This window comes from Temnothorax nylanderi, unplaced genomic scaffold (genome assembly GCF_030848795.1).
Source record: "Temnothorax nylanderi isolate EJ_2023f unplaced genomic scaffold, tnyl_v1.0 TNYL_tig0022_pilon, whole genome shotgun sequence".
Lineage (NCBI taxonomy): Eukaryota > Metazoa > Arthropoda > Insecta > Hymenoptera > Formicidae > Temnothorax > Temnothorax nylanderi.
Window position 1 is genome coordinate 1,870,328 of NW_027249084.1, and position 20,805 is coordinate 1,891,132.

The following is a 20,805-nucleotide window of genomic DNA, read 5'->3' on the forward strand; positions in this document are numbered from 1 at the left end:
CACCGGCGCTCCGGAGCTCGCGCGGCCATCGTCGCCGATCATCGCCGATCATCGGTGACCGTCGTCGCGGGCCAATCGCGGACAGGTGCCAACATGGCCGCTACTGTGCTGCCTGCTCGTCTTCTCGTGACATCGCCCTTTGTCCCGACGGTGCACTCCTAGATCGGTGAGGAGCGAGGATAAGCGACCGGGAGAGAAGGAGAGAAGGAGGGAAACAGAAAGAGAGAGAGAGAGAGACGGAGACGACGGCACCTTAGATGGGACGGCGAACTTCAATGGAAGACTTCAGCTAGCAAAATGTCAACCCGGTCGCAGCTCACGAAGGATTTAAACGGTTCGTTCTCTCACTACGTCGCGCCTGGTGTTTACGTCCGCTCGTCGAGCTGTCATCCGCGCGCGATCGCTCGCCCGTCTCGTCGGGCGAGCGCCGATCTCGCCGCCTCTCCCGCCTCGTTTCGCGTGAGATTTCTCGTGATTAATCAGCCCGTCGTTCCTTTACGCGGTAAAAAGGCACGACCGGCCAGTAGAATCTTCGTGCCACTTTCCGTCCGGCGTCCCGTTAGCCCGTGCGTTAAGAGTATACGGCTGTGTGAATGATTCATTACTTGCAGAATCGGTGAAAGCGCTACTTGGCAAGCATGTGAAGATACTGCTGAAGAATGTGGTGAAGTTGGAAACGAAGCAGGATAAACAGGAGAATCGTGTTCTCGTGAGTAATCGCTTTCCGTCTTCTCTCTTTTTCCTTGTTTCTCTCCCTCGTCACTTTTTGCTGTTAAGCTCAATTGATTCTTTCTTGTTCCCCCTCAAGGTGTTTTCGCCATGTCGCCTCTTTCTCTTATCGGCCAAAGTACCCACAAGAGTAAGTTCAGTTCGTCTGCAATCTCCTTTACTCTCTCGTCCTGTTTGTTATGCGGCATTTAAATTTTACTCCCTCGTAGATCGACTGCCATTTTCACTACCTAGAAATAACGGCCATAGAGTCGAGGAGGGCAAATCAGCTATGTTTGACCGTCGGAGAGCGATACTACAATTTTACTACGAACAGCGTCGGCGGCGATACCACGGAGGTGGACGCTATGATAGAGGCCTTACATACGGCGATTCGAAATATCTTTCCTACTGTACCGTTAAAGTACGTTCCGCTTTGTTTTGTAACTGAGAATCTGTTCTCATTCGTAAGATCCCATTGATCATGTATTTCGAATTGTTATTTTCAGTTACATTATACGAAAAATAGAGGTAATACCAGCTAGCAGACTGCAGAGTATACGAGGGAGCGAGTTAGCTAGGAGCACAGAGGCCACGAGACACACTGGGCCCTGCGGCGGCTTCTCCACTCAGTATGCGTGCATGTGTGACCTGCACGGTGTACCGTACAGGGAGGAAGTGGCCTGGGTGAGATATTAATGGCATCCTTTCCGAACTTGCTCTAACAATGCATGAAATTGTCCGCCACAAAAATCTTATTCAGAGAGATACGAATTTCAGGACGTCGATACGATATACCTTTCGCACGACACCAGGGAGCTGAATTTGAGAGACTTCGATCATCTGGATCAGAAGGACTTGGTGCCAATTATCTCGGCCTTGGAGTATAACACTTGGTTCACGAAATTAAGAGCGTCCCATCTCAAGCTGAATCACGAGCCCCTAGAGAGACTGTTACACGTTATGCGAAGATCCTTATCCATTCAGGAGCTTTATTTGGACAATCTCGGGATTAAGTGGTAATGGCTTATTAGCAATTGGCTTTGAAACACAGAGAAAGTATTTAACGCATACTTATAACGTACTTGGTTTTAAAGGGATTTTGCTCACAAGCTGTCGTTAGCCCTGATTTCTAACGCTAACACGATGCTGCAAACGATAGATCTGTCGCACAATATGATCGAGGACAAAGGTATATATTAATTTATTTCAATGATTTATTCAGTGTCCCTTTCGTAAATTTGAAAACTTCATCTGCACTACACCCGTTAAAGCAATCTCCATTTTCCAACTGTTAACCATAATGTCAAAAGTGTCCTGAATAGATTTTTTTTTATATTTTTTGTAGGAGCCTCTAGCTTGTGTGGGATAATAGCCAAGTTAATGCAAGGTGTGCCAATAACCATGTATCTTAATTATTCCTAGTAATTATACTAATATATATAATATTTATATACTTTTTCTTTTCTCTAAATATATGCACTTTTATTTTATATATTTTGTAGAGAAACTTTCAGTATTTTTATCCCTTTAGTTTCTTTTTTTATTTTGAATAATGTAAATGTTCCACATTCGATCTGTACATAAGCGTCGCATTAATATATTAAAATAGTATTGATCACTGCAAGCAAACGCTTCCATTATTTTTATTATTTATGCACCTTACTAAGTTTGTGACATATTTTTAAGGTGGTACTCATCTCAGCGGTCCTATCGGCAAGTTGCCTAAAGGTTTACAAAAGTTGAATTTGGCCCACTGTGGATTAACCGGGAAAGGTATAAGCCAAATAGCGCATGCATTAAGCTTGAACAGAAGCATGCCGACTAGTTTGCGATATCTGAATCTTTCGGAGAACACCTTGAAAGACGATGTCAATGTAAGTTCGTAATGGAATTGCAGACTGATCTCGGCGATAAGTTACAAGAGACCTTTCAATCGCGATTAAAATCCTAATTGGTGTATTTAATGATTGCAGAATTTGTGCAATTTCTTGGCGCAACCTAATAGTTTAACACACCTAGATCTTAGCGGTACAGATACGACTTTAGAATGTGTAAGTAGCTAATTCTATCTTTGAATAGTAACTTCTGCAATCGGCACTCGACCGATACACTTAACATTGTTCTTTACGACTTGATTTAGTTATTCGGAGCATTATTACGGGGTTGTGCAACTAATCTAGTCCACCTGAACGTCGCCCGGAATTCTTTTTCGAGCAAGAAGACCAAAGAAATACCTCCGAGTTTTAAGCAATTTTTCACGGCGACTCTCTCGTTGAAGTACTTAAATATATCTTCGTGCAAATTACCATTGGAGGCATTGAAACACCTGCTACTCGGTCTGGCGTGCAACGAAAGTACAGTTGGCCTAGAGCTTGACATGAGCGGAAACAATCTGGGTTCCATGGGCGCGCACGTTCTGGAATCGTGCATTCACGGAGTTCGGTGTATAGCGTCGTTGGATATATCGGATAGCAGTACGTACAGTTTGAGGCAATATTATTTATCCGAGATCGAAAGGAGGGATCGAGTTATGTAAAAGTATTTCAGTCAGTTTCCTTAAATCTGTCTCAAACAGACTAGATATGGAATCGATGTTTTTATTCGCAGACATGGACGTCGATTTGGCGCAAGTTGTGACGGCGGTGGGCAAAAACAAATCGATAAAGCAGCTATACATGGGACGTAATACCGCCAGTATGAAGAGCAAGCACATAGCCGTCGTGATGGACGCCCTGGTGCAAATGCTTCAGGAGGACGACTGCGTCCTTCAGGCGTTGCATCTACCTGACTCACGATTAAAGGGCGACCTCTACAACCTGATCAACGCTCTTGGCAGCAACACGTGTCTCCACACCCTGGACATTAGCGGTAATCAGATAGGTGATCCCGGCGCGAGACTGCTGGCGAAGGCGTTGCAGATCAATAATCATTTACGGACTATTATATACGACAAGAACAACATCACGTTACAAGGCTACGCGGACATCGTTCACGCTCTAGAGAAGTATGCACGCGTGTGTGCACGTAGCTCGGAAATAAAAGGGAATGCGATAAATTCACAAAATAATTTACTCTTGCAGAAACTGTAGCGTACGGCATATGCCGTTTCCGATTTACGATCTGCAACCTTGTATGAAAACCTCCGCGGAGAAAACGGAGCAGTTAGCCAAGAAGATACAAGATCTGCTGCAGAGAAACGTCACGCCGTGCAAATACAGCCACGGGCAGGCATTCAGGTTGCAACAGGGATTTCTGTTGAGCTCCACGCAGCAAATGGTCGACAGACTCGTCGTTCAAACCCAGGACACCATCAAGGCCCTCGCGGCGGAGAGCTGCGACGCTAATAACGATATCAATTATGCGACCGGGCTTATACAAGACGCGGATAATTCTAAACAGGTGCGACTAATGGAAATTTCAATTGAGGATCAAGCCTCGATTGAAGACGTTGAAGTATTCATGTTACGTCTTTTGCAGCTACTGCCAAGATTACACGAAGTGCTTCAAAGACGTGACGAGAATAATCCAATCGAGCTAAAGCTGCACGATATGGCGAATGAACTTCACAAAGTTATAACGGTATATCTACAGGTATGTGTGCGTCTAATGGATTTTTACAGTTGCTTTCCTACTGGTTCAAATCGCAAGTTTGGAATAGTCGTTATTTTCTTGAGAGATACGACTATGTATAATGTGAGAAACTTACGATTGATGCAGGATTCTTTGGACGCGATGATAAAATGCGCGAATGAGCAATGTCCTACTATACTTTCGCAAACGGTGATCAGGGGCGATGAAAGTGAACCGATCGCGGTGCAAGACGATCTTCGTAATACCTGCAAGGAGAAAAATCAAATCAATAACGAATTCATACACACCACTGTTACCGAACAAGCTGGCGCAGATATTGTTAATAGAGTCAAGTAAGAATTTTAGAATAATCTCGATATAAACGTATAGCGATTTATTTTTATTATAATTTTAATTATTTTCTCTCTTTTTTAGTGAACTCAATTTAGCAGTTGCGGCGCATATATCCGACAGAATCACAGACGAGGTAATCGAGTCTTTATCAAGAAGTTATAAAACTTTGGTAAGTTTAAAAAAAATTCTTAATATCATAGAATATATCGTCGATCCTAAAAAAAAACTATCCACAATTAATATTAATGCAAAAGATCAGCTCGGAAATCTAATTTCAAGCAGAGAAATTAGTTCTTAAATTTGAATAATGTTTTCTATTGATATTAATATAATTTATCAACTCACAAAAACTTATAGCTTACACCTTGAATAAAATTTGAAACTTGACAAATAGATATGAATCTCTAAACGAGTAAATTATTATTTTGGGAAACAAATGCTTAAAATCGATCTTTCCTTATTAACGATACTTCGATACTCTTATAATGATACGGACTAATGTAACAAAATACTTTCAGATTGGCGATGATAGCCGAACACGAAGCAGCACACCAGATGTTTTACGACCTAGCGCCGGCTCGATGAGCAGCGGAAGCGTGATAGGCGTGACTAGCGCGAGCGGTGTCTCCATGAGTTTAGCTCCTGGCAGAGCCAGCCTCGCGTCCGAAGAAGATTGTCCGCCGGAGACATGCTCGCTGGCAGATTCCATTGGTCAATGCGTCAGCGATCAATCACCGATGGTAAGAATTTCGAATCCTTTAACATCTTAATGTTCGAACAATTGGACAGTTACTTAAACGTATAAAGCGCATACGTTTTACCATATATAAATATTTCCTCCTGAATTTGCCTGCAGCTAAAATATACATTATTTTTATTTACACGCTTACATAGAAATTGGATTATCTTAATCTGGTAGGTATTGCAAATATGTATGGAAATGCAAACAGTTGTATATAAAATATTCCACGAATTATGATATGAATGATCATCGTATACGAATATTCGATGCGTTAATTCGACATTTTTTTTATTTAGGCGACGCCACATCTGTCGAACAAGCGTAAAAGTCTGCACGGAAGGAAATTGAGGCCCAAGTCCGTGGTGGATTCGGTAGAAGGCTTATCCGCTGATGATATACCGGATCTCTTGCCGTCATTGCCGAAGAATCAAGCGGAAGGTTCGTATTCATTGCTCTATCGTAAATTTGTCAGATTGCAAAATATGATTGGTGTTTTGCAGCTATCTCAGAAACTGAGCACTCGTTGACCGAGTCGTTAGATTCCGTCTCGGAATTACCCCACACCGTGGGTCAGCAGTTGCAGCATCTGGTCAAGTCCAGACCGCGCAGAACGAAAACGCGAGCGCCTACGAGACCGATGTTAAGACCGGATCAACCGATCGACGGTCTCGCTCTGGGTGAGGGTCTTGACGTGTTTTTCCGACCTACTACACCTACCACGCCTTTGATATCGCCTACGAGCGACGACAGGTAAATATAATATTCTACTATTTGTATTTCCACACAAAATATTCTATTTTTGACAGAGTACGCTTCACCTCTCTTCAGTTTTTTTTTTTCTATCATTTGTCAATGTATGTGACTGTAAAACCTTTTTTTTTACCTATTTTTTTTACATTACCTATATTGTAATTTACAGCTCTCTACATACCTTCCCAACGGATGGCAGTCCTAATCTATCGCTGACGAGCCACAAGAGCATTCCACCCGACATGGAAAAGAAGCACAACTGCAATTCGCCGATGTTAAAGACGCTTTTAGAACCCGCGCCACGCTCGCGATCCAGCGACAACTTGGAAAAATTTTCCCCCCTTGTCGGTAGAAGATCACAAGGTGATTCTCCGCTTACCGCGTCACCGCTCGCCCGAAGAAACACCACGGACAGTGCTCAGGCCCACGAGAGATCGAAAGGCGAGGCTTTCGCGAAGGAGACTTGTAGCAGCCCCGCCGGGAACGACGCGAGCGATGATTCTAAGCGCAGCACGCTGACAAACGTGTCCAGCATGAGCCCGCGCGGCTCGCACGACATCGACGACACCTTCGGAGCGAGCACGTCGGAGAAGGACCAGGAGAATCGTAAGAGTGCCGTGAAGAAGTCCACAACCGACGCGGAGAAGTCTTCCTCGTCCGTCAAGCTACGGTCGACCGGTCACGATCTGAGAAGTCCGATAAACAGTAACAGCAGTGGCACCAAGGGCACATCCGACTCGGCCAAGTCTCCTGTATTGAAACCGTTGAAGAGTAGCGGGTCTACGAGCGACGGCAAGAGCAACGGCTCGCTTATGAAAAATAAGCCCACCCCACCGGCGACGGCGCCTAAACCGCGACCGTGGAGCATGGCCACTGATCGAAAATCCGGTAAGACACATTCAGAATTAGCTCTTTGACGAAAGGTGCGACGCAATTGTTTATAGAGAATCTCGAGAAAACATTTAATATGCAAAACTCCATAAGAAAGCTAATCTAATAAAGAAAAAAGATAACGGGAAACTTATGGTGAGTGAAAACTCTGACTTCGCTTAATTTTCCAGGAGAATTTAGTCTGTTGAGCGACGGCTCTAGTCCGAACACCTCGGCCGGCAACACGCCCGATTCCGGTGACGCGCTCGACGAGTCGACCGACAGCGGTGTCAGCGGGCCGGCTTCCTTGCCGCCGACGTTATCGGCGAGCAGCACCGCGAGCTCGTTGAGCAACACGAGCGTGGAGAAGAGATCGGTGAGGGAATTGGCGGCGAGCCTGAACAAGAGCAAGACGGACAGGAAGGAGAACGGTATGTACCGTTCGCCCTGGTATATTCCCGCTTCTCTGTGCCGCATGGTTAATTTCTTAGTTGACTCGCCGTACACACATTTCTCGATCCTAGGCATCGTCGATGCGCGCATCCTTACGCTCCTTAATATAGCACTAAAAAACACGCATGTATATATCCTTTAATGTACAAGCCACGCCCGTTACCTATTATTTTAGAGCATGCCACACCTGCAGCATGGCGGTCGCTACTCCAACGTTCTGTCGACCGAGCAGATGCCAAGGTATTTTATTTATTTTTTTCTTGTCGTGAAGACCTTTTGTCACAGTGAAATACGTGTTTTTGCTGATAACCGCTCGTATCGCTCGTGTTACTAGCTACCATAGCTCCAAGAAGGGCAGAATGCAATCTTGTTATTAATTAATCGCCAAAGTAATCACAAAAGTAATGGATCATTGTTGCCCAACATTGACGTAAACTCTTTACATGCGTATGCTCTATTAATATTACTTTATAGTTATTTCGTCCCACATAATTGTGAGCTAAATAATTACGATTATGCGGCTAACGTTTCGTTAGAATTTTATATAACGAATAAGAGCTATTGTATTGTATTGCTTCGCAGGCAACGGAAGTGCCGAAAATGGTTGAGGAGAGTCGCCTCAGCTTTAAGCTTCGTCGCACTTCATTCCTGCGCGATTCAAACTTCAATTACAACAACAACGACGTGGTTGACGTTTGACGTCGCGCACGGACGGATCGTCAGCGTTGCGCCGTAAGGAGCACTTTCTTCCGTATGCTGATGCCGGGATAATCTGGCACGCGAGATTGCAACAGTACTTTTCGTCTTCGTGCCATAGAAAGTCTTTTATCGTGTATATAAATATACATATATATACGTCTCGACCGGTTTTAACATTAGAGACAGGGTACTGAAAGTTTTTACAGCAACTCAAGTACTGTGTTCTGCTGTTAAAGTGGCATTAGAGAATCTTATACTAGTTTTATATGACGCCGCGTATTTACACGCGGCCGTAAATTTCGACTTATTGTTAGTCGTACTCATCCGTATTGTCCGTATACGCTTTACCAATACATTTCATGTACGAAGACCAATTAATTTTAACCGTGCGTTTCGATCTTTTTTTTTTTATTAAGATACTTGACACTTCCAGTGAGATTAAGTCCCATTCCGTCGGATTCTTGGCGAGCGATATATTACGATGCCACGTGAAGATATTAACGAGAGTGTTTTACTCTTTTGAGGATTCGTTTTATTATGTACATACTTATATATTGTTTGTCTACGCATTTCAACAGCGAGAATGTCTAGAATAGACAAGACACATTTCGAAGCCAGATAGGCGTCTTCACTTTTGATAAGACGTTAAGGGTAGCGGCAACTGATAGCGTTTTTCACTGGCAGAACTGGTGCGCACTCAGTGCACATTAAAGCCGTTGTACACTGATTTAATCTCTAATATTTAAAGTAAAATGCAAATATTTCGACTGATAAAATACCCAGTACATATTTTGCCAAATAGTGCAATAAAGAATATTGACGATTTCATGATTTAACCCGTTTATATTAAACATACACTTTACGTTGGTTTGTGTACGACGGCTTTAATGTGCACTGAATGCGCACCAGCTCTGCCAGTGAAAAACGCTATGAAATAGGATAACACATTGTGAGTGTCTTCCAAGATCGTGTAACAAGTTGCAACAATGGCATCTCGTGCATACGTATTCTTCGTAAAGGTAATGTCCGTTATAATATGTTTCGTCAAGTGCGATATGTCTTTAATCTGTGATTAATTTGTAGAAATGAGATTCAGTTTAGTTGAAGTTCTTGTCACACGATAATACGTTTTACTGTCTATAGATAAGTGTGCTAGCAGATGGATTCTTCCGCTTGGTAAATTCTAAATGGCAGCTTTTATTATATTTATTACTTATATTTATGTGCAGCTAATAGTTTCTTTATCGGACGACGGAGTTGATCGCGCATAAAACGAGAACTTATCTTTATAACAGATAGATTGAATTCATTTTGCCGCACAAGTTGGTATCCACTATTTTACGGAGATATTCTAAATTGAATCTCAACTTCTAGCAACGTGATACTTTTCTGAAATTGTTTTACTGCGGAAATTGAAATTGTAATCGAATGAAGCGTTAACAATCATTGTGAACGTAAAATTTATCACGGGAAATTTGTACGCGCCAACCAATGGGCGCGTTTTTAACGTTATAGACAGAGGATGTAGAATTCTAGATATATCTCGTCGTTCAATTGAATAGGACTAACAATACAAGATTATTTATCGAGGTACCTTGCGCTGCGAATTTTTCAGATTCGAATGAATCTTTTTTTGTAATGAAAACGTTCTTTATAGGCATTAGATCAGTACGGAATTATAATAATCGTATCGAAGACGTACTTGCCCTTTTATATAGCGACAAACGCGTGTACATATATATGTAAAAAAAAGACTTATGTATAATAATAAGGCCCGTGGGGGAGAATCCCACGATTCTTGTCGATCGAAGCGAAGTAACGCGGGAAAAGGATCGAAACGTCTGTTGTGAATTTTTTTACCGCTTAACTATCATCACGTAACATTGATATTGATCCCTTATACGATGATACATAGAGGACATGTGATCGTTGCATCTTATCATGATATTATATCCATTAACAATGGAGAGCGTTTTCTCCCTAACGTTAAGCGAACGAGTATTAAGGTATCGTGTTAATAAAAATTATTGTACGCGTGTGTGTGTGTGCGTGCGCGCGTGCGTGCGTATGTATGAGCGTGCAGGACGTATTTAGGTTGTAAGACCGATAAAAGGCGCGTAAGAAAGATGCGAATTGTTCAACCTACACGCGCGAGACGCGCGTGAGATCGTAGATATATAATTGCGGATCTATATAAGACACCTTTAAAAGGAAAGAGAAAACATCGGTCCTAAAGCGTACCTCTTTTTAAACTTAACACTTGGCGGATTCCGCGAGAGGGGACTCGCGCCCTCGAACTTGCATGGTCTACTAGAATAAACGTAAGAAAGTCTCGTATTAATACTTAATCGATCCGACCGATCCGAGGGATGGACATTCCACTCGTAAGGTCGTCTTTGCGATATTTACTTTTAGGCACACGCGTTGTCGGCCAGGTTTATCGGACTTGCCCCCCTAGGGGGCGGGATATTTTTAAACGCAGTCTCGTGTATTCGACTAAAAACTTACACACTATAACGCGTCTTTTTCCGCGTTACGAGCGACTTTTGTATGCGGCGTACACGCACCGTCTTACATGTCGACCGCGAGAGAGAGAGAGAGAGAGAGAGAGAGGGAGAGAGAAATCGAGCGTCGTCGCGTCGTGAAACGACTCTGCCGACCACTGTGCCAAAACGTCTTGTTATACAGCGATTATACAGCACGTCTTTTGTACGATTAGAGGAGAAACTCGTTCCACCCTTGCCACCGGCTCTCGTCCGCCGCGTCGTCGTCGTTTGTAATCGCGTACACTTAAACTCGGTACGATTCCACGATACTGTACATAATCGAGGATTCAGCCAGTAATCTCTCATTCCACGACGTTACTTACTAGAACCGGGGTCGCGTTACTCTCATTCGGTGTATATGTGTGTATATAATACATATTTATGGAGGGACACACACATATGATGTATAAAGGGAGCGAAGGAAAGTGATCAGGTGCGTGTGCGTGACGTGTGTAATGTAGCGTGTGATATATCGTATTTAAATCTTCCCCCGATACACACACATTCCCCCGTATGCATTACACGACATTATACATTTCTATATACATACGAGCGTGAGAAAGAAATGAGGTAAAGATATATATGCGAGACGAAATATATTGTGAATATTAATATCTTCGACGTCATTGCGCCCCGCTCGAACGGGAATCGAGCGATCCCAGCGATGTTAACATTTGCAATCTATTTTGCCGGACAGCTTGATAGAAGCGCGACACATAATCCGTTAATAATGAATAAAATAAAGACTCGTAACCGCACATGTATAGAGACTCGAGTGACTTTCATTTCCCACTCGCTTATAGAATCTGTCTTTTTTTCCAGATCCAAAACGCACGTGCGTAGAGCCGGTACAAAGATTACAGCAGTTATTTATTATAGTAATAAATTGTAGTAATAAATATAGGACAAAGGTATCACGTATTTAAAATAAGAATTATGTAGTAATTAATAATTACAATAAAATGGATAGTTCGTGATGTGGCTGAAAGCGATTAATAGCACAAAAGAATGCTCCTATTAACAAATTTATTAATAAGAATGATATTAATTATTTATTAGTGTAATCATTTTTTAAATAACAATCATAGTATTAAGAAATAATTATATATTAATAAATTATTTTAAAAATTAATTTAATTAGTTAATAAGAAGTTAATAACACAATAACAACAATCACAGTACTAATAAATAATTAATATTTTATTAAGAAATTTACAAATAGGAACACCCTTTTACGCTATTAATTGCTTTATATACTCTTTTAATTACTTCATGCTATCTATTGCTTGCTAATATTATTAATAATAATAATTTGATAAACGGGATCACATTCAGCACTCAAAAAAATTACAAAAAAAAAAACAATTACCCTCGTTCTTACGCTCGAAAAAATACTTTTTGTTGAACAGTGAAATCAGAGTACTCTCTTTCTCTATCTATCTCTCTTTCTCTTTCTCGCGCGCACTCGCTCGCCGTGGTCCCACGTCCCACCACTCGTTACTAATTGGTGGCGACAAGAACGGTGGGAGCAGGTGAAGGAGTGCGGAATACCCTCGCCCCGGATAGCCGGATACACGTTGTACGCGCGTTGTAGCAGGCCAGGCTCCCCCCGCGCGCTGACGCGACGATGCTCGTGTAAATCGGCGTAGTTCGAGATCGTGATTCGAGTTGAGATCGGCGAGCCTTCCGAGAATGTCGCGCACGAGGACGGAGAGGAACGGGAACGGGGCCAAGTGCGAGGTTAGCGTGTGGACACGTGCGATCACCGCCAACTCCGAGTGGCCGGACAAGGTAAACATAACCCTCGCGCCGCGGTGACCCGTGCCCGACAAGGGGACAGGGAATTATCTCTCCGACCTCTACATTTTTTTTTCTCTTCCTTTGTCGCAGGAGGAATTTCTCGACGTGATATACTGGGCAAGACAGGCAATTGGTATTATCGTCGGTATAGGATGGGGCCTTATACCACTAAAAGGTTTTATAGCTCTGTTGTTGTAAGTAGAGACTCCAGTTGGGCTCCTTTTATCGTCGCCTTTTAACAGTCAACTTACAGTAGAATCCCTTCAAATCGTAGATGTTACTCATGCATGTCCTCCACGACGTTTGTGTTTCAGATTTGTAGTAGTCAATGCGGGAATTACATATTTATACTTTAGCAGTTTCCAACAAATCGATGAGGAAGAGTACGGTGGTATGTGGGAGTTGACGAAGGAGGGATTCATGACCTCGTTCGCTGGTTTTCTGGTGAGTGCAGCAGAATCAATGTTTCTCTCAATGGATTTTTATTTCCTTTCTGTTTCTCTCTCGCCCTTTCATACTGTACTTTGTTATTTGTTAACAGGTGACCTGGATCATCATATATTCAGGATTGCATTTTGACTGATTTGTAAGACAGACCATGGATAAAGAGCAATAGCTTTTCCACGCGGATTCATCGCTGCTGCCAAATTTATTATACGTATGCAATAGTCATTCCCTCGCAATAGATATCGTTGTATACTTGACTTCTCGTATACTGTTAAATAATATTGTTACATACAAATATGATTTATCTGTATAAAGAAGACCTTCTTACCTTCTCAAGTTTTACGTATCTTAATTCTAACCACTCGAATGGCGATCAAACTTCCACATATTTCGTTCTCGGTCACGTGTGTCTATTTACAATTTACACTTAATCAACATACGAAACTCGGCGTCTTATAATGCTATAAAAATACATTTGTACGCTTCGTATCTTCTTCAGGACAGAATAATCTTCGCTTCCGCTGCTTTAGCCTACCATCAAGCGCTTACGTCCACGCTCTTGTACCTGCTTGTACCTAGCGAGCACTTGCTCGCATTGGTTCTTATTCTGATAATGCTGTTGATAGTGATGAAAGATACGGGAGAACAACGTCGGCACCTCGGAATGCGCGCTGAGCAGCGACCGCTCGAGGACGTACAGATCGACGGCCTTGTCCTCCAGCGTGGAATCCACTCGGGCCAGTCCGAAGTCTATCATTACGAACTGTGTCTCAGCTGCTGAAGGAATGATGATATTAGGATCGTTAGGAATGATATAGAGAGATAACGGAATATCTTTTGCAATAGATATAGAGGATACCATATTTTTACAATAAACGCTGAGCAACATCTGGTTTTAGACACATGTCGATAAATGTGATGAAATTTATTCGTTTATCGCACCCGCGATTCGACGCGACACTAGCGTTTATTATACACGACGAGAAAGTTGTTTTATTACCATCGGATTGGTCGTCGTAAGGTGGCTCGTTCGAGTCGTTCTTGAGCAATATATTCGACGTGGTGAGATCACCATGAATAATGTTCCTCGAGTGCAGCCTACCTATCAGCGTGCCCAGCCCGCGTCCTATGAAATCTACCAGACGATCCGCGTCCGCATTTCCCGAAATGTTTTTTTCTATGAACTCTTTCAGCACGGTGGCGTTCTCCACGTACTCCATATAGATACTACGTCGCTCCAAGTCCACCAGGTACAAGGCCGGCGTCGCTATTCCTTGGGAGCAGAAAGGGGCAAGTTATTATATGTTACGCGAATGAAATCGATGAACGCGAGTCCGTGTTGTTCGACGCGTCGCGCGTTTTCACCTGCGGATTTCGCCCGGATAATGGCGCGAGCCTCGGCCCTGATGCGGTCCTTGGTGAGGCGAGCGTCCAGTTCCGGGTGGCGATAATTCTTCACGAATCTCTCCTTCATCAGGCACGCTTTTCCCAGGTAGAGCCCCTTGTAGAGACGCGCCTCCGCGCCTTGCGCTATCAACTCCGAGTCTTTCATTATCATTTACTGGGGATGCGCTGCGTCAGTTAGCGAATATTGCGTCCGCAAATATTTCGCTCCTTTTCGCGTCGTCGCAACGGGCCCTAGACGACAGAAAATGAAAAGACTTGAGTTTGAGGGGAGAGATTTTGGGGTTCTTCCTCGCTCGCGCGCGAGGGGCGAGATCCTTCGTTACCGCGAGGGTTGCGGGCGACGTGCATGCGCATGTCCAATCAATTAGACGCGCAAATATTGCATTCGCGCGTTGCATTCGCGAAAACGGATGTATACTTATCGCAATCTACGCAACCGAGTATCTCCCACGATAAAGCGATGCGCGAGTAAATGGCTCTCATCGGGGGGTCTTTAGCGAAGCGTATCCGGGAAATCAAATGCGTAGACACTTGATCGCTGATTTGCCCTAGCACGCTTTTATTCCTGTTCGCATATAAATATAGGAAAAGATGAGGCGAATGAGATATTTGGTTTTTTAGCCGTCCCATTCGCTTGCGCGAGGCGAGGCGAGGCAAGAGCGAAACGTTAAGGGCGAGGCCGCGGGCGAGGGCGAGGGCGCGGGCGAGGACGAGGGCAGCGAGGAGGTAAGGTACTCGGGAGAGCGTGGCTGCTAGCGCTAGCGAGGCGAGACGAGGGCGAAACGCGAATCGATCGTCACCCGCCAGCGTCCTGCGCGCTAATCGCTATCCCGGCGCTAGTATTCGCCCGTACTTTGTTCTCGTCGGTCCGCCACTCGCCGCCGTTGCGTGGAGCTTCCCCGATCGCGGGGGTGTTGGCGAGTTGGCGAGAAGAAGAGGAAGAAGCGGACGGCGACGACGACGACGAGGCGAAGGTAGCATGAGGGACGAGGTGAAGATGGACGCGAATCGGCTGATCGCCGAGGTCTACAAGCGGCCGGCGCTCTGGAACCAGAGGCACATCTCCTATCACAATCGCGAGGTGACCAACCGCGTCTGGATGGAGATCGCGGCGATATTCAATCTGCCCAGTACGTGTCGTAAACAACCACCATCCCCCCTTCCTCGTCCCCCTTTCCCCCCCGGTGGTACCGCGGGACCGAGGTCCCGCGAAGTCGCACGCTCGTCCCGCGACGCAACGCGCTGCCCAGGCGCCCCGCTGTGGCCGCTGTCCTTCGCCCATGCGTCGCCCACTCGCGCGACCGTTCCTCTATCCTCTCCTCCGGGCAAGGACGAGAGAGCGACTCGTGCGTCGCGACCGCGGCATCGCGACGAGGTCGGGAGGGACGTGGCGAGGGACCGCTCGTCTCTCATCGATGACTCATGAGACCTCGAGGCTGCCCATCCGAGTCCGGTCATCTCCGGGAAACGTGACGTTTGAAATCTCCTCAGTTTCGTTTTTTAAATGCTACACGAATGGTTCGCGCGTTCTCGACAAATGGATGGCTTTTCTAATGCCCGCGAAAACACGTCTATCTACAAAGAAGAAGGAGAAAGTGAGGATTCACCTTCGGCGTTTTTTGGTGGAATCCGTTTTTTTATGATTAAATTTTTACGTCAAAGATCGAACATTTAAAAATATCGCTTTAACACTAAAACAACCAACTTTGGCAAAACGATTTCAAGTTTTGTTTTAAATTATAGAAATTATTAAGGTGCTTTTGATGGGATTTATTTTTACTTTTGTCGAGATAAAAAAATGATATATGCCAATTAACTTTCCATCAACTACCTCAATTTCAAAGTTCTGTAATCTGTATACAGGATGTCTACACAGAAAAAAAGAAGTGTTAAATTAAAACTTATATATTCGTATATATGCAACAATTTTATAGTTTTATAAGAATATAAAATTTTCATTTCAAATTTTTTTTCTTGGTTGAACTATATGAAATACTTCATTCAAGCAAGTTTTCTTCATTTAACGCAATATAATCTCAAGATTTCCACGTTAAAACTAAAGAGATATTTTCAAATTAAGAATATTTTCTTTCCTTCTGTGTACATATATACATATACCAAATAACGCTGCTTGTAGTATTAATATTCGGAGAAGTCCTTCGAAGTTTCACGCTCAACTCCGCCGAAAAAGCAAATGCCGAGGGAAATTATCACATGCGTTCCGAGCGGTGCATTTTTCCTCAGCGATGTTTTTATGTTCGAAACTGACATTCCATATATTCTATCGCCATCCGTTTCGAGATGAAATTATCGTTCTCTCCGGCCCTCGTCGGTCTACCTCGTCCGAATTCCAAAGAAATGAAACAAAAACCTCCTCGGGAGAAATCCAGAATTTCGACGCAAAAAATTTCAAAACAAACCTGCAATTTGTAAATGTCATTTTTTGGATTGTCTTTACTGTCTCATATTATTCTAAATACAAATAAAACAGTTTTCTGTCACGCTAATATCGAGATATACCTATATCGTGACGTACGACGCGCGCGTCGCGCCCTAACCTCACTTCCCGCGCGAACTGGCGCGCGAAGGCGCGCCGCGAACGACGGCGACTTCGCATCGGTGCCGCGCTACACCGGCGGGGACACCTTACCTGCGGTATCCCGGCGCACGAAATCCCTTCGTCGCGCTCCCGATCGTAATCCTGATCGAATGCACGAGAGCCGCGAACGTACGCACGCACGAGTCGCACGGCCGAGGGTCGCATGCGCGGAGATCGGAGATGCGTCGATGCGCGCGCGCGAATTGCAGTCGATATGCGGTCCCGTGGCCCGTTTCGTGTCGCTGAGTTATCGAATCCTCGACGACACGCGGCACCAGCAGGAGTACTGCAACCGCGCGATAAATATTTTCTCACGTAGAAACATATGTAGAAACACTGGCGCCGTTAGCGGGGGGACGCGTCCCTTCAATATATACACACAAATCTATGATAACCCTTGTATCTTTTTTTAGTCAGTACTACGTCAATTTGAAATAAAGCAAATTTTTTCGCTTCTTCAGAAAAACAAGTTTTCTTTTTTTTTTTTAAATAACATTTACATTTTTTAATTTGGAATAATCTAACTTACACAGTCTTGTAGATCTTTAAAAGATGTATCGATTAAAAAAAAAGACGTCAAATTGATGCATATGTCTTAAAGATACAAGCTGGAGAAGACGACAGGGGTCTCTCAGACCCTGGTGAGGTAACAATGGGTAGTGAAAACGTAAGGTAACTGAGGGTTAAAGTACCCTAAACAAGTTAAACTTTAAACTGTATTTCTTTTATTTTTTATTAATGTATTTATGTTTTTTTTTATTTCCAAAGTTTCTCCCAAAAATTTATGACTATAACGGCGCCAAAATTGATGGCTAATAAAGTTAAAAATATGTCCATGTAAAAGTACATATTCCTTCGATCTTCTAGTTTGGATCTCGTAGATCTGATGAGATGAGAACAATTTTGAAACGAAGAATGGGTATGTTTGCGACCCAGTATAGGAGTCTTTACATACGCGTTACTAAACAAACTGTTGATTCAAGGCTGATAGATAACATTAAAACGAGCAGTTCTAGTATACAGGAATGTCTCCGGACTGGCACAACTCGAAAGGAGGTCGATAGCGAAGCGAACGCAAACGTGGAATATTTTTATTCCACGTTTTCAACTTGTTTTCTCGCGAGAAATCCGGTCCCTTTTCGGTCGTACGTCCCGCCGATTTTCGAGACACTCTAGTAGGTGACTTCGACCATGCTCCGATTAATCTTTCAAGCGATATCTTTCTCTTAACATGGATAGATTTATTAGTTTTTCATTGCATAACGCACAAGAAGAAAAATTAAATCAAGAAGGGTGAATTATATATAATTGGAAATTTGGCTGTTTAATGTTAATTTCCATCAATGTGGATTAACTTTAATCTCGGTTCAACTTACTTTTCATCTTTTTCTAATTCCGAGAACCAGAAAAGGATAAAAAGTAAGTTAAACCGAGATTATAGTTAATCTATCATTGATGGAAATGGACATGAGCAATCAAATACCGATTGAATTAATTAAGCTTAATCGGAGTTCGGTCAGCTCTCTGTATTATTATGCAGAGGGAGAAGCGGATCGAGGGATCTTGCCAACAAATTGTCTCGAATCTCTCGCCTGCAACACGAGTCTCCACTTGTCTCTTTACAGAGCCGATGCTGAAGGCGAAGTGGAAGGGCCTGCGGGACACATTCCGCGCCGAGCTGAAGAAGGACCAGGTGTACCGCAAGAGCAAGTTCCACCGGAACCGGCCGGTATGGATCCACTTCAAGAGCCTGCAGTTCCTCAAGGAGCAGATGCTGCCGCGGCCGCCGATCTGGGAGCGCAGCATCCCGAAGACGGAGGACGAGCTGCAGCCGAGCGAGGGCGAGGGCGAGAACGGCATGCCGACTTCCGGCCTCGACGGCGGCCTCGACGATCGGGACGCGATCGCCGATCATCTGCTGTCGATGGCCGGCGACGGCCACCATCATCACCATCACCACCATCATCATCATCAGCTCAAGCTGGACGGCGACGGCCGGCGCGGCACGGTGGACGTGAAACGCGAACCCGAGGAGAGCTTCGACAACCTCGAGTTCCAGGGCGTCACCGACAATCTCGCGGACAACGAGATGATGCTGCAGAACATCTCGCCGGAGCAGGTCCTGATGAGCGACAGCGACGCCGGCGTCGGCCTAACCGGCGTCGATCCCCTCGAGGCCGGCTGCCGCTTCGACGACAACTACTACTTCCTGATGAGCCTGCTGCCGCACATCCGCACCCTGCCGGCCGACCGCAGGATGCTGCTCAGGATGCAGATGCAGGAGCTCGTTTACAAGGAGGTCTATAAGAAGGCCGCCGACGCCGAGCAGACGGCCAAGACTTAACTACCGTCGTCGTCGTCGCCGTCGTGTTAAACCGGGACTCCTCTTTTTTCGCTGTCGGAAACGAGAAATCACGCGAATTTTTCCGTTCGCGTCTATACGTCGAAGTAAATTTGCTTTTTCTCGCCGTCATTCGGTGTTCGTAATTCAGGGTGACTGCACGGAGGAAGCGGGAGCCTCGAAGGATTCGTAAGATCGTTCCTAGAGAGATAGAGTCCTCCTTTACGTGGATATACAGAGTGCTTCAGAAATAAGTGATCAAATTTTTAGAGAAACTCACATTAAGTCAAAACGACGTCAATATGATAGCAAAAAATGACCTAAAAATTCGTCATTTTGACTTTATTGTGACTTGCTGTTCTATCTGAGATTCTTGTGAGAGTAAGGATCGAAAAAAAAAAAATTCCGGATCCATGTTCATATAACATTCTTTTGCATTCTTCTTAAGCAGCATACGATCCTAAAGTTTGGCCTGTTTCTGAAACGCTCTGTACAAATGAAAAGTCCATATTCCTCGAAGAGCGACCGCAGATCTTCAGAAGCTGGAACATTTTGTGATTTACTTTTTTTTTTTTCCCACGCAACGCCGCCGTCGAAAATGGAATTCAAAACTGTTGCAATGCAAATCCAAGTGTTATTGTTACACGCATAAGTGTCTAATGTCCATTTCTACTAATGCAAATTGACTTTAACCTTGATTTAATTTACTTTTTATCTTTTTTTAGTTCTAAGAATTAGAAAAATTACACATTTGACTGAAGCTCTTTTCACATGTTTCTTGCGTGTTACATTACGTCATTCAATCGTGTTAAATTAAAAGTTAATACGTTCAATCCTGTTCAATCGTGTTAAATGACGTGATTTAAAACGGCAAGAAATGTGTAAGAAGATATCGTCAACCAAAATAACACTTTGGATTTGCAGCGTCAATAAATGACCTCTTCGCGTATTCATCGGAGTCCGGAGCCAGGTTGCGGGATAAGGTCGCATTCATTCAAGGCTTTCGAAAAGAAAATAAGAAGGGAAGCGCTCCTCCGTTTCTTTCGGGCGAAAGACTTTTTGTAAAGAATCGTTCCCGCCGCAAGTCCACGTCGGCACAATGCGCGAGTGCGCCTGCATAGGTCACCGGTGTACAACATATATATATATATATACGCGCGATTCGACGTGCAGTTCTAGGTAGGTCATCAACCGGGTCGCCCCAGCGTTGAACGCTCGCGCTCAACGCGCTCGACGCGCGACTTTACGGCGGCGCGGGCGACGCGACGCGCCACGCGGCGACACGGTTGAGCGACACTGGTGCTTTCTCGTACCTGGCGGATAAATACACGGCCGTGACGCACACCTGTGCGCGTCCGTGCGACGTCCCGGGTGGTGGTGTGCTCGGCGAGCGCATGCGCCCTCGCCGTCGGCGGCTCCACAATCGAGGTCCCCCCGACCGAGCTCTCGGCTCTCGTCGACCGTCGCTTTCGCGACTCCGCGTCTCTCTCGGAGGCTCTCAGTTCGCCGCCGCGTC

General features: G+C 44.5%; 3 protein-coding genes across 13 annotated transcripts; 2 read left to right on the top strand and 1 right to left on the bottom strand.

Moving 5' to 3' along the window:
- Positions 1-76: 76 nt before the first annotated feature.
- Positions 77-11,672, top strand: Lrr (Leucine-rich repeat). Of its 3 annotated transcripts, XM_071700603.1 has the most exons (24): positions 77-334; positions 612-709; positions 809-859; positions 939-1,132; positions 1,218-1,395; positions 1,489-1,727; positions 1,806-1,900; positions 2,057-2,098; positions 2,398-2,585; positions 2,685-2,762; positions 2,852-3,185; positions 3,319-3,715; positions 3,792-4,110; positions 4,189-4,302; positions 4,429-4,634; positions 4,717-4,804; positions 5,154-5,375; positions 5,530-5,550; positions 5,674-5,815; positions 5,878-6,127; positions 6,297-7,015; positions 7,189-7,428; positions 7,626-7,690; positions 8,033-11,672. In XM_071700603.1, the coding sequence occupies exons 1-24, from the start codon at positions 298-300 to the stop codon at positions 8,147-8,149; spliced, it is 4,434 nt and encodes a 1,477-aa protein (XP_071556704.1). In that variant the 5' UTR covers positions 77-297; the 3' UTR covers positions 8,150-11,672. The 3 variants fall into 3 exon arrangements, with proteins under 3 accessions (XP_071556704.1, XP_071556707.1, XP_071556706.1); XM_071700606.1 differs by lacking the exon at positions 7,626-7,690; XM_071700605.1 differs by lacking the exon at positions 2,057-2,098.
- A 436-nt stretch (positions 11,673-12,108) lies between these two features.
- Positions 12,109-13,278, top strand: LOC139769499 (GEL complex subunit OPTI). Its single transcript, XM_071700622.1, has 4 exons — positions 12,109-12,486; positions 12,586-12,689; positions 12,810-12,939; positions 13,037-13,278. Exons 1-4 carry the CDS (start codon positions 12,388-12,390, stop codon positions 13,076-13,078), a joined length of 375 nt encoding a protein of 124 aa, XP_071556723.1. The 5' UTR covers positions 12,109-12,387; the 3' UTR covers positions 13,079-13,278.
- Positions 12,961-20,741, bottom strand: Prpk (TP53 regulating kinase). 9 transcript variants are annotated; one of them, XM_071700614.1, is made up of 5 exons: positions 17,000-17,140; positions 16,468-16,769; positions 14,308-14,580; positions 13,943-14,215; positions 12,961-13,719 (listed from the first exon to the last, which is right to left on the bottom strand). In XM_071700614.1, exons 3-5 carry the CDS (start codon positions 14,498-14,500, stop codon positions 13,469-13,471), a joined length of 717 nt encoding a protein of 238 aa, XP_071556715.1. In that variant the 5' UTR covers positions 14,501-14,580; positions 16,468-16,769; positions 17,000-17,140; the 3' UTR covers positions 12,961-13,468. The 9 variants fall into 9 exon arrangements, with proteins under 9 accessions (XP_071556715.1, XP_071556717.1, XP_071556716.1 ...); XM_071700616.1 differs by lacking the exon at positions 17,000-17,140 and adding an exon at positions 16,870-16,963; XM_071700615.1 differs by lacking the exons at positions 16,468-16,769; positions 17,000-17,140 and adding an exon at positions 20,603-20,741.
- Between the last annotated feature and the right edge of the window lie 64 nt (positions 20,742-20,805).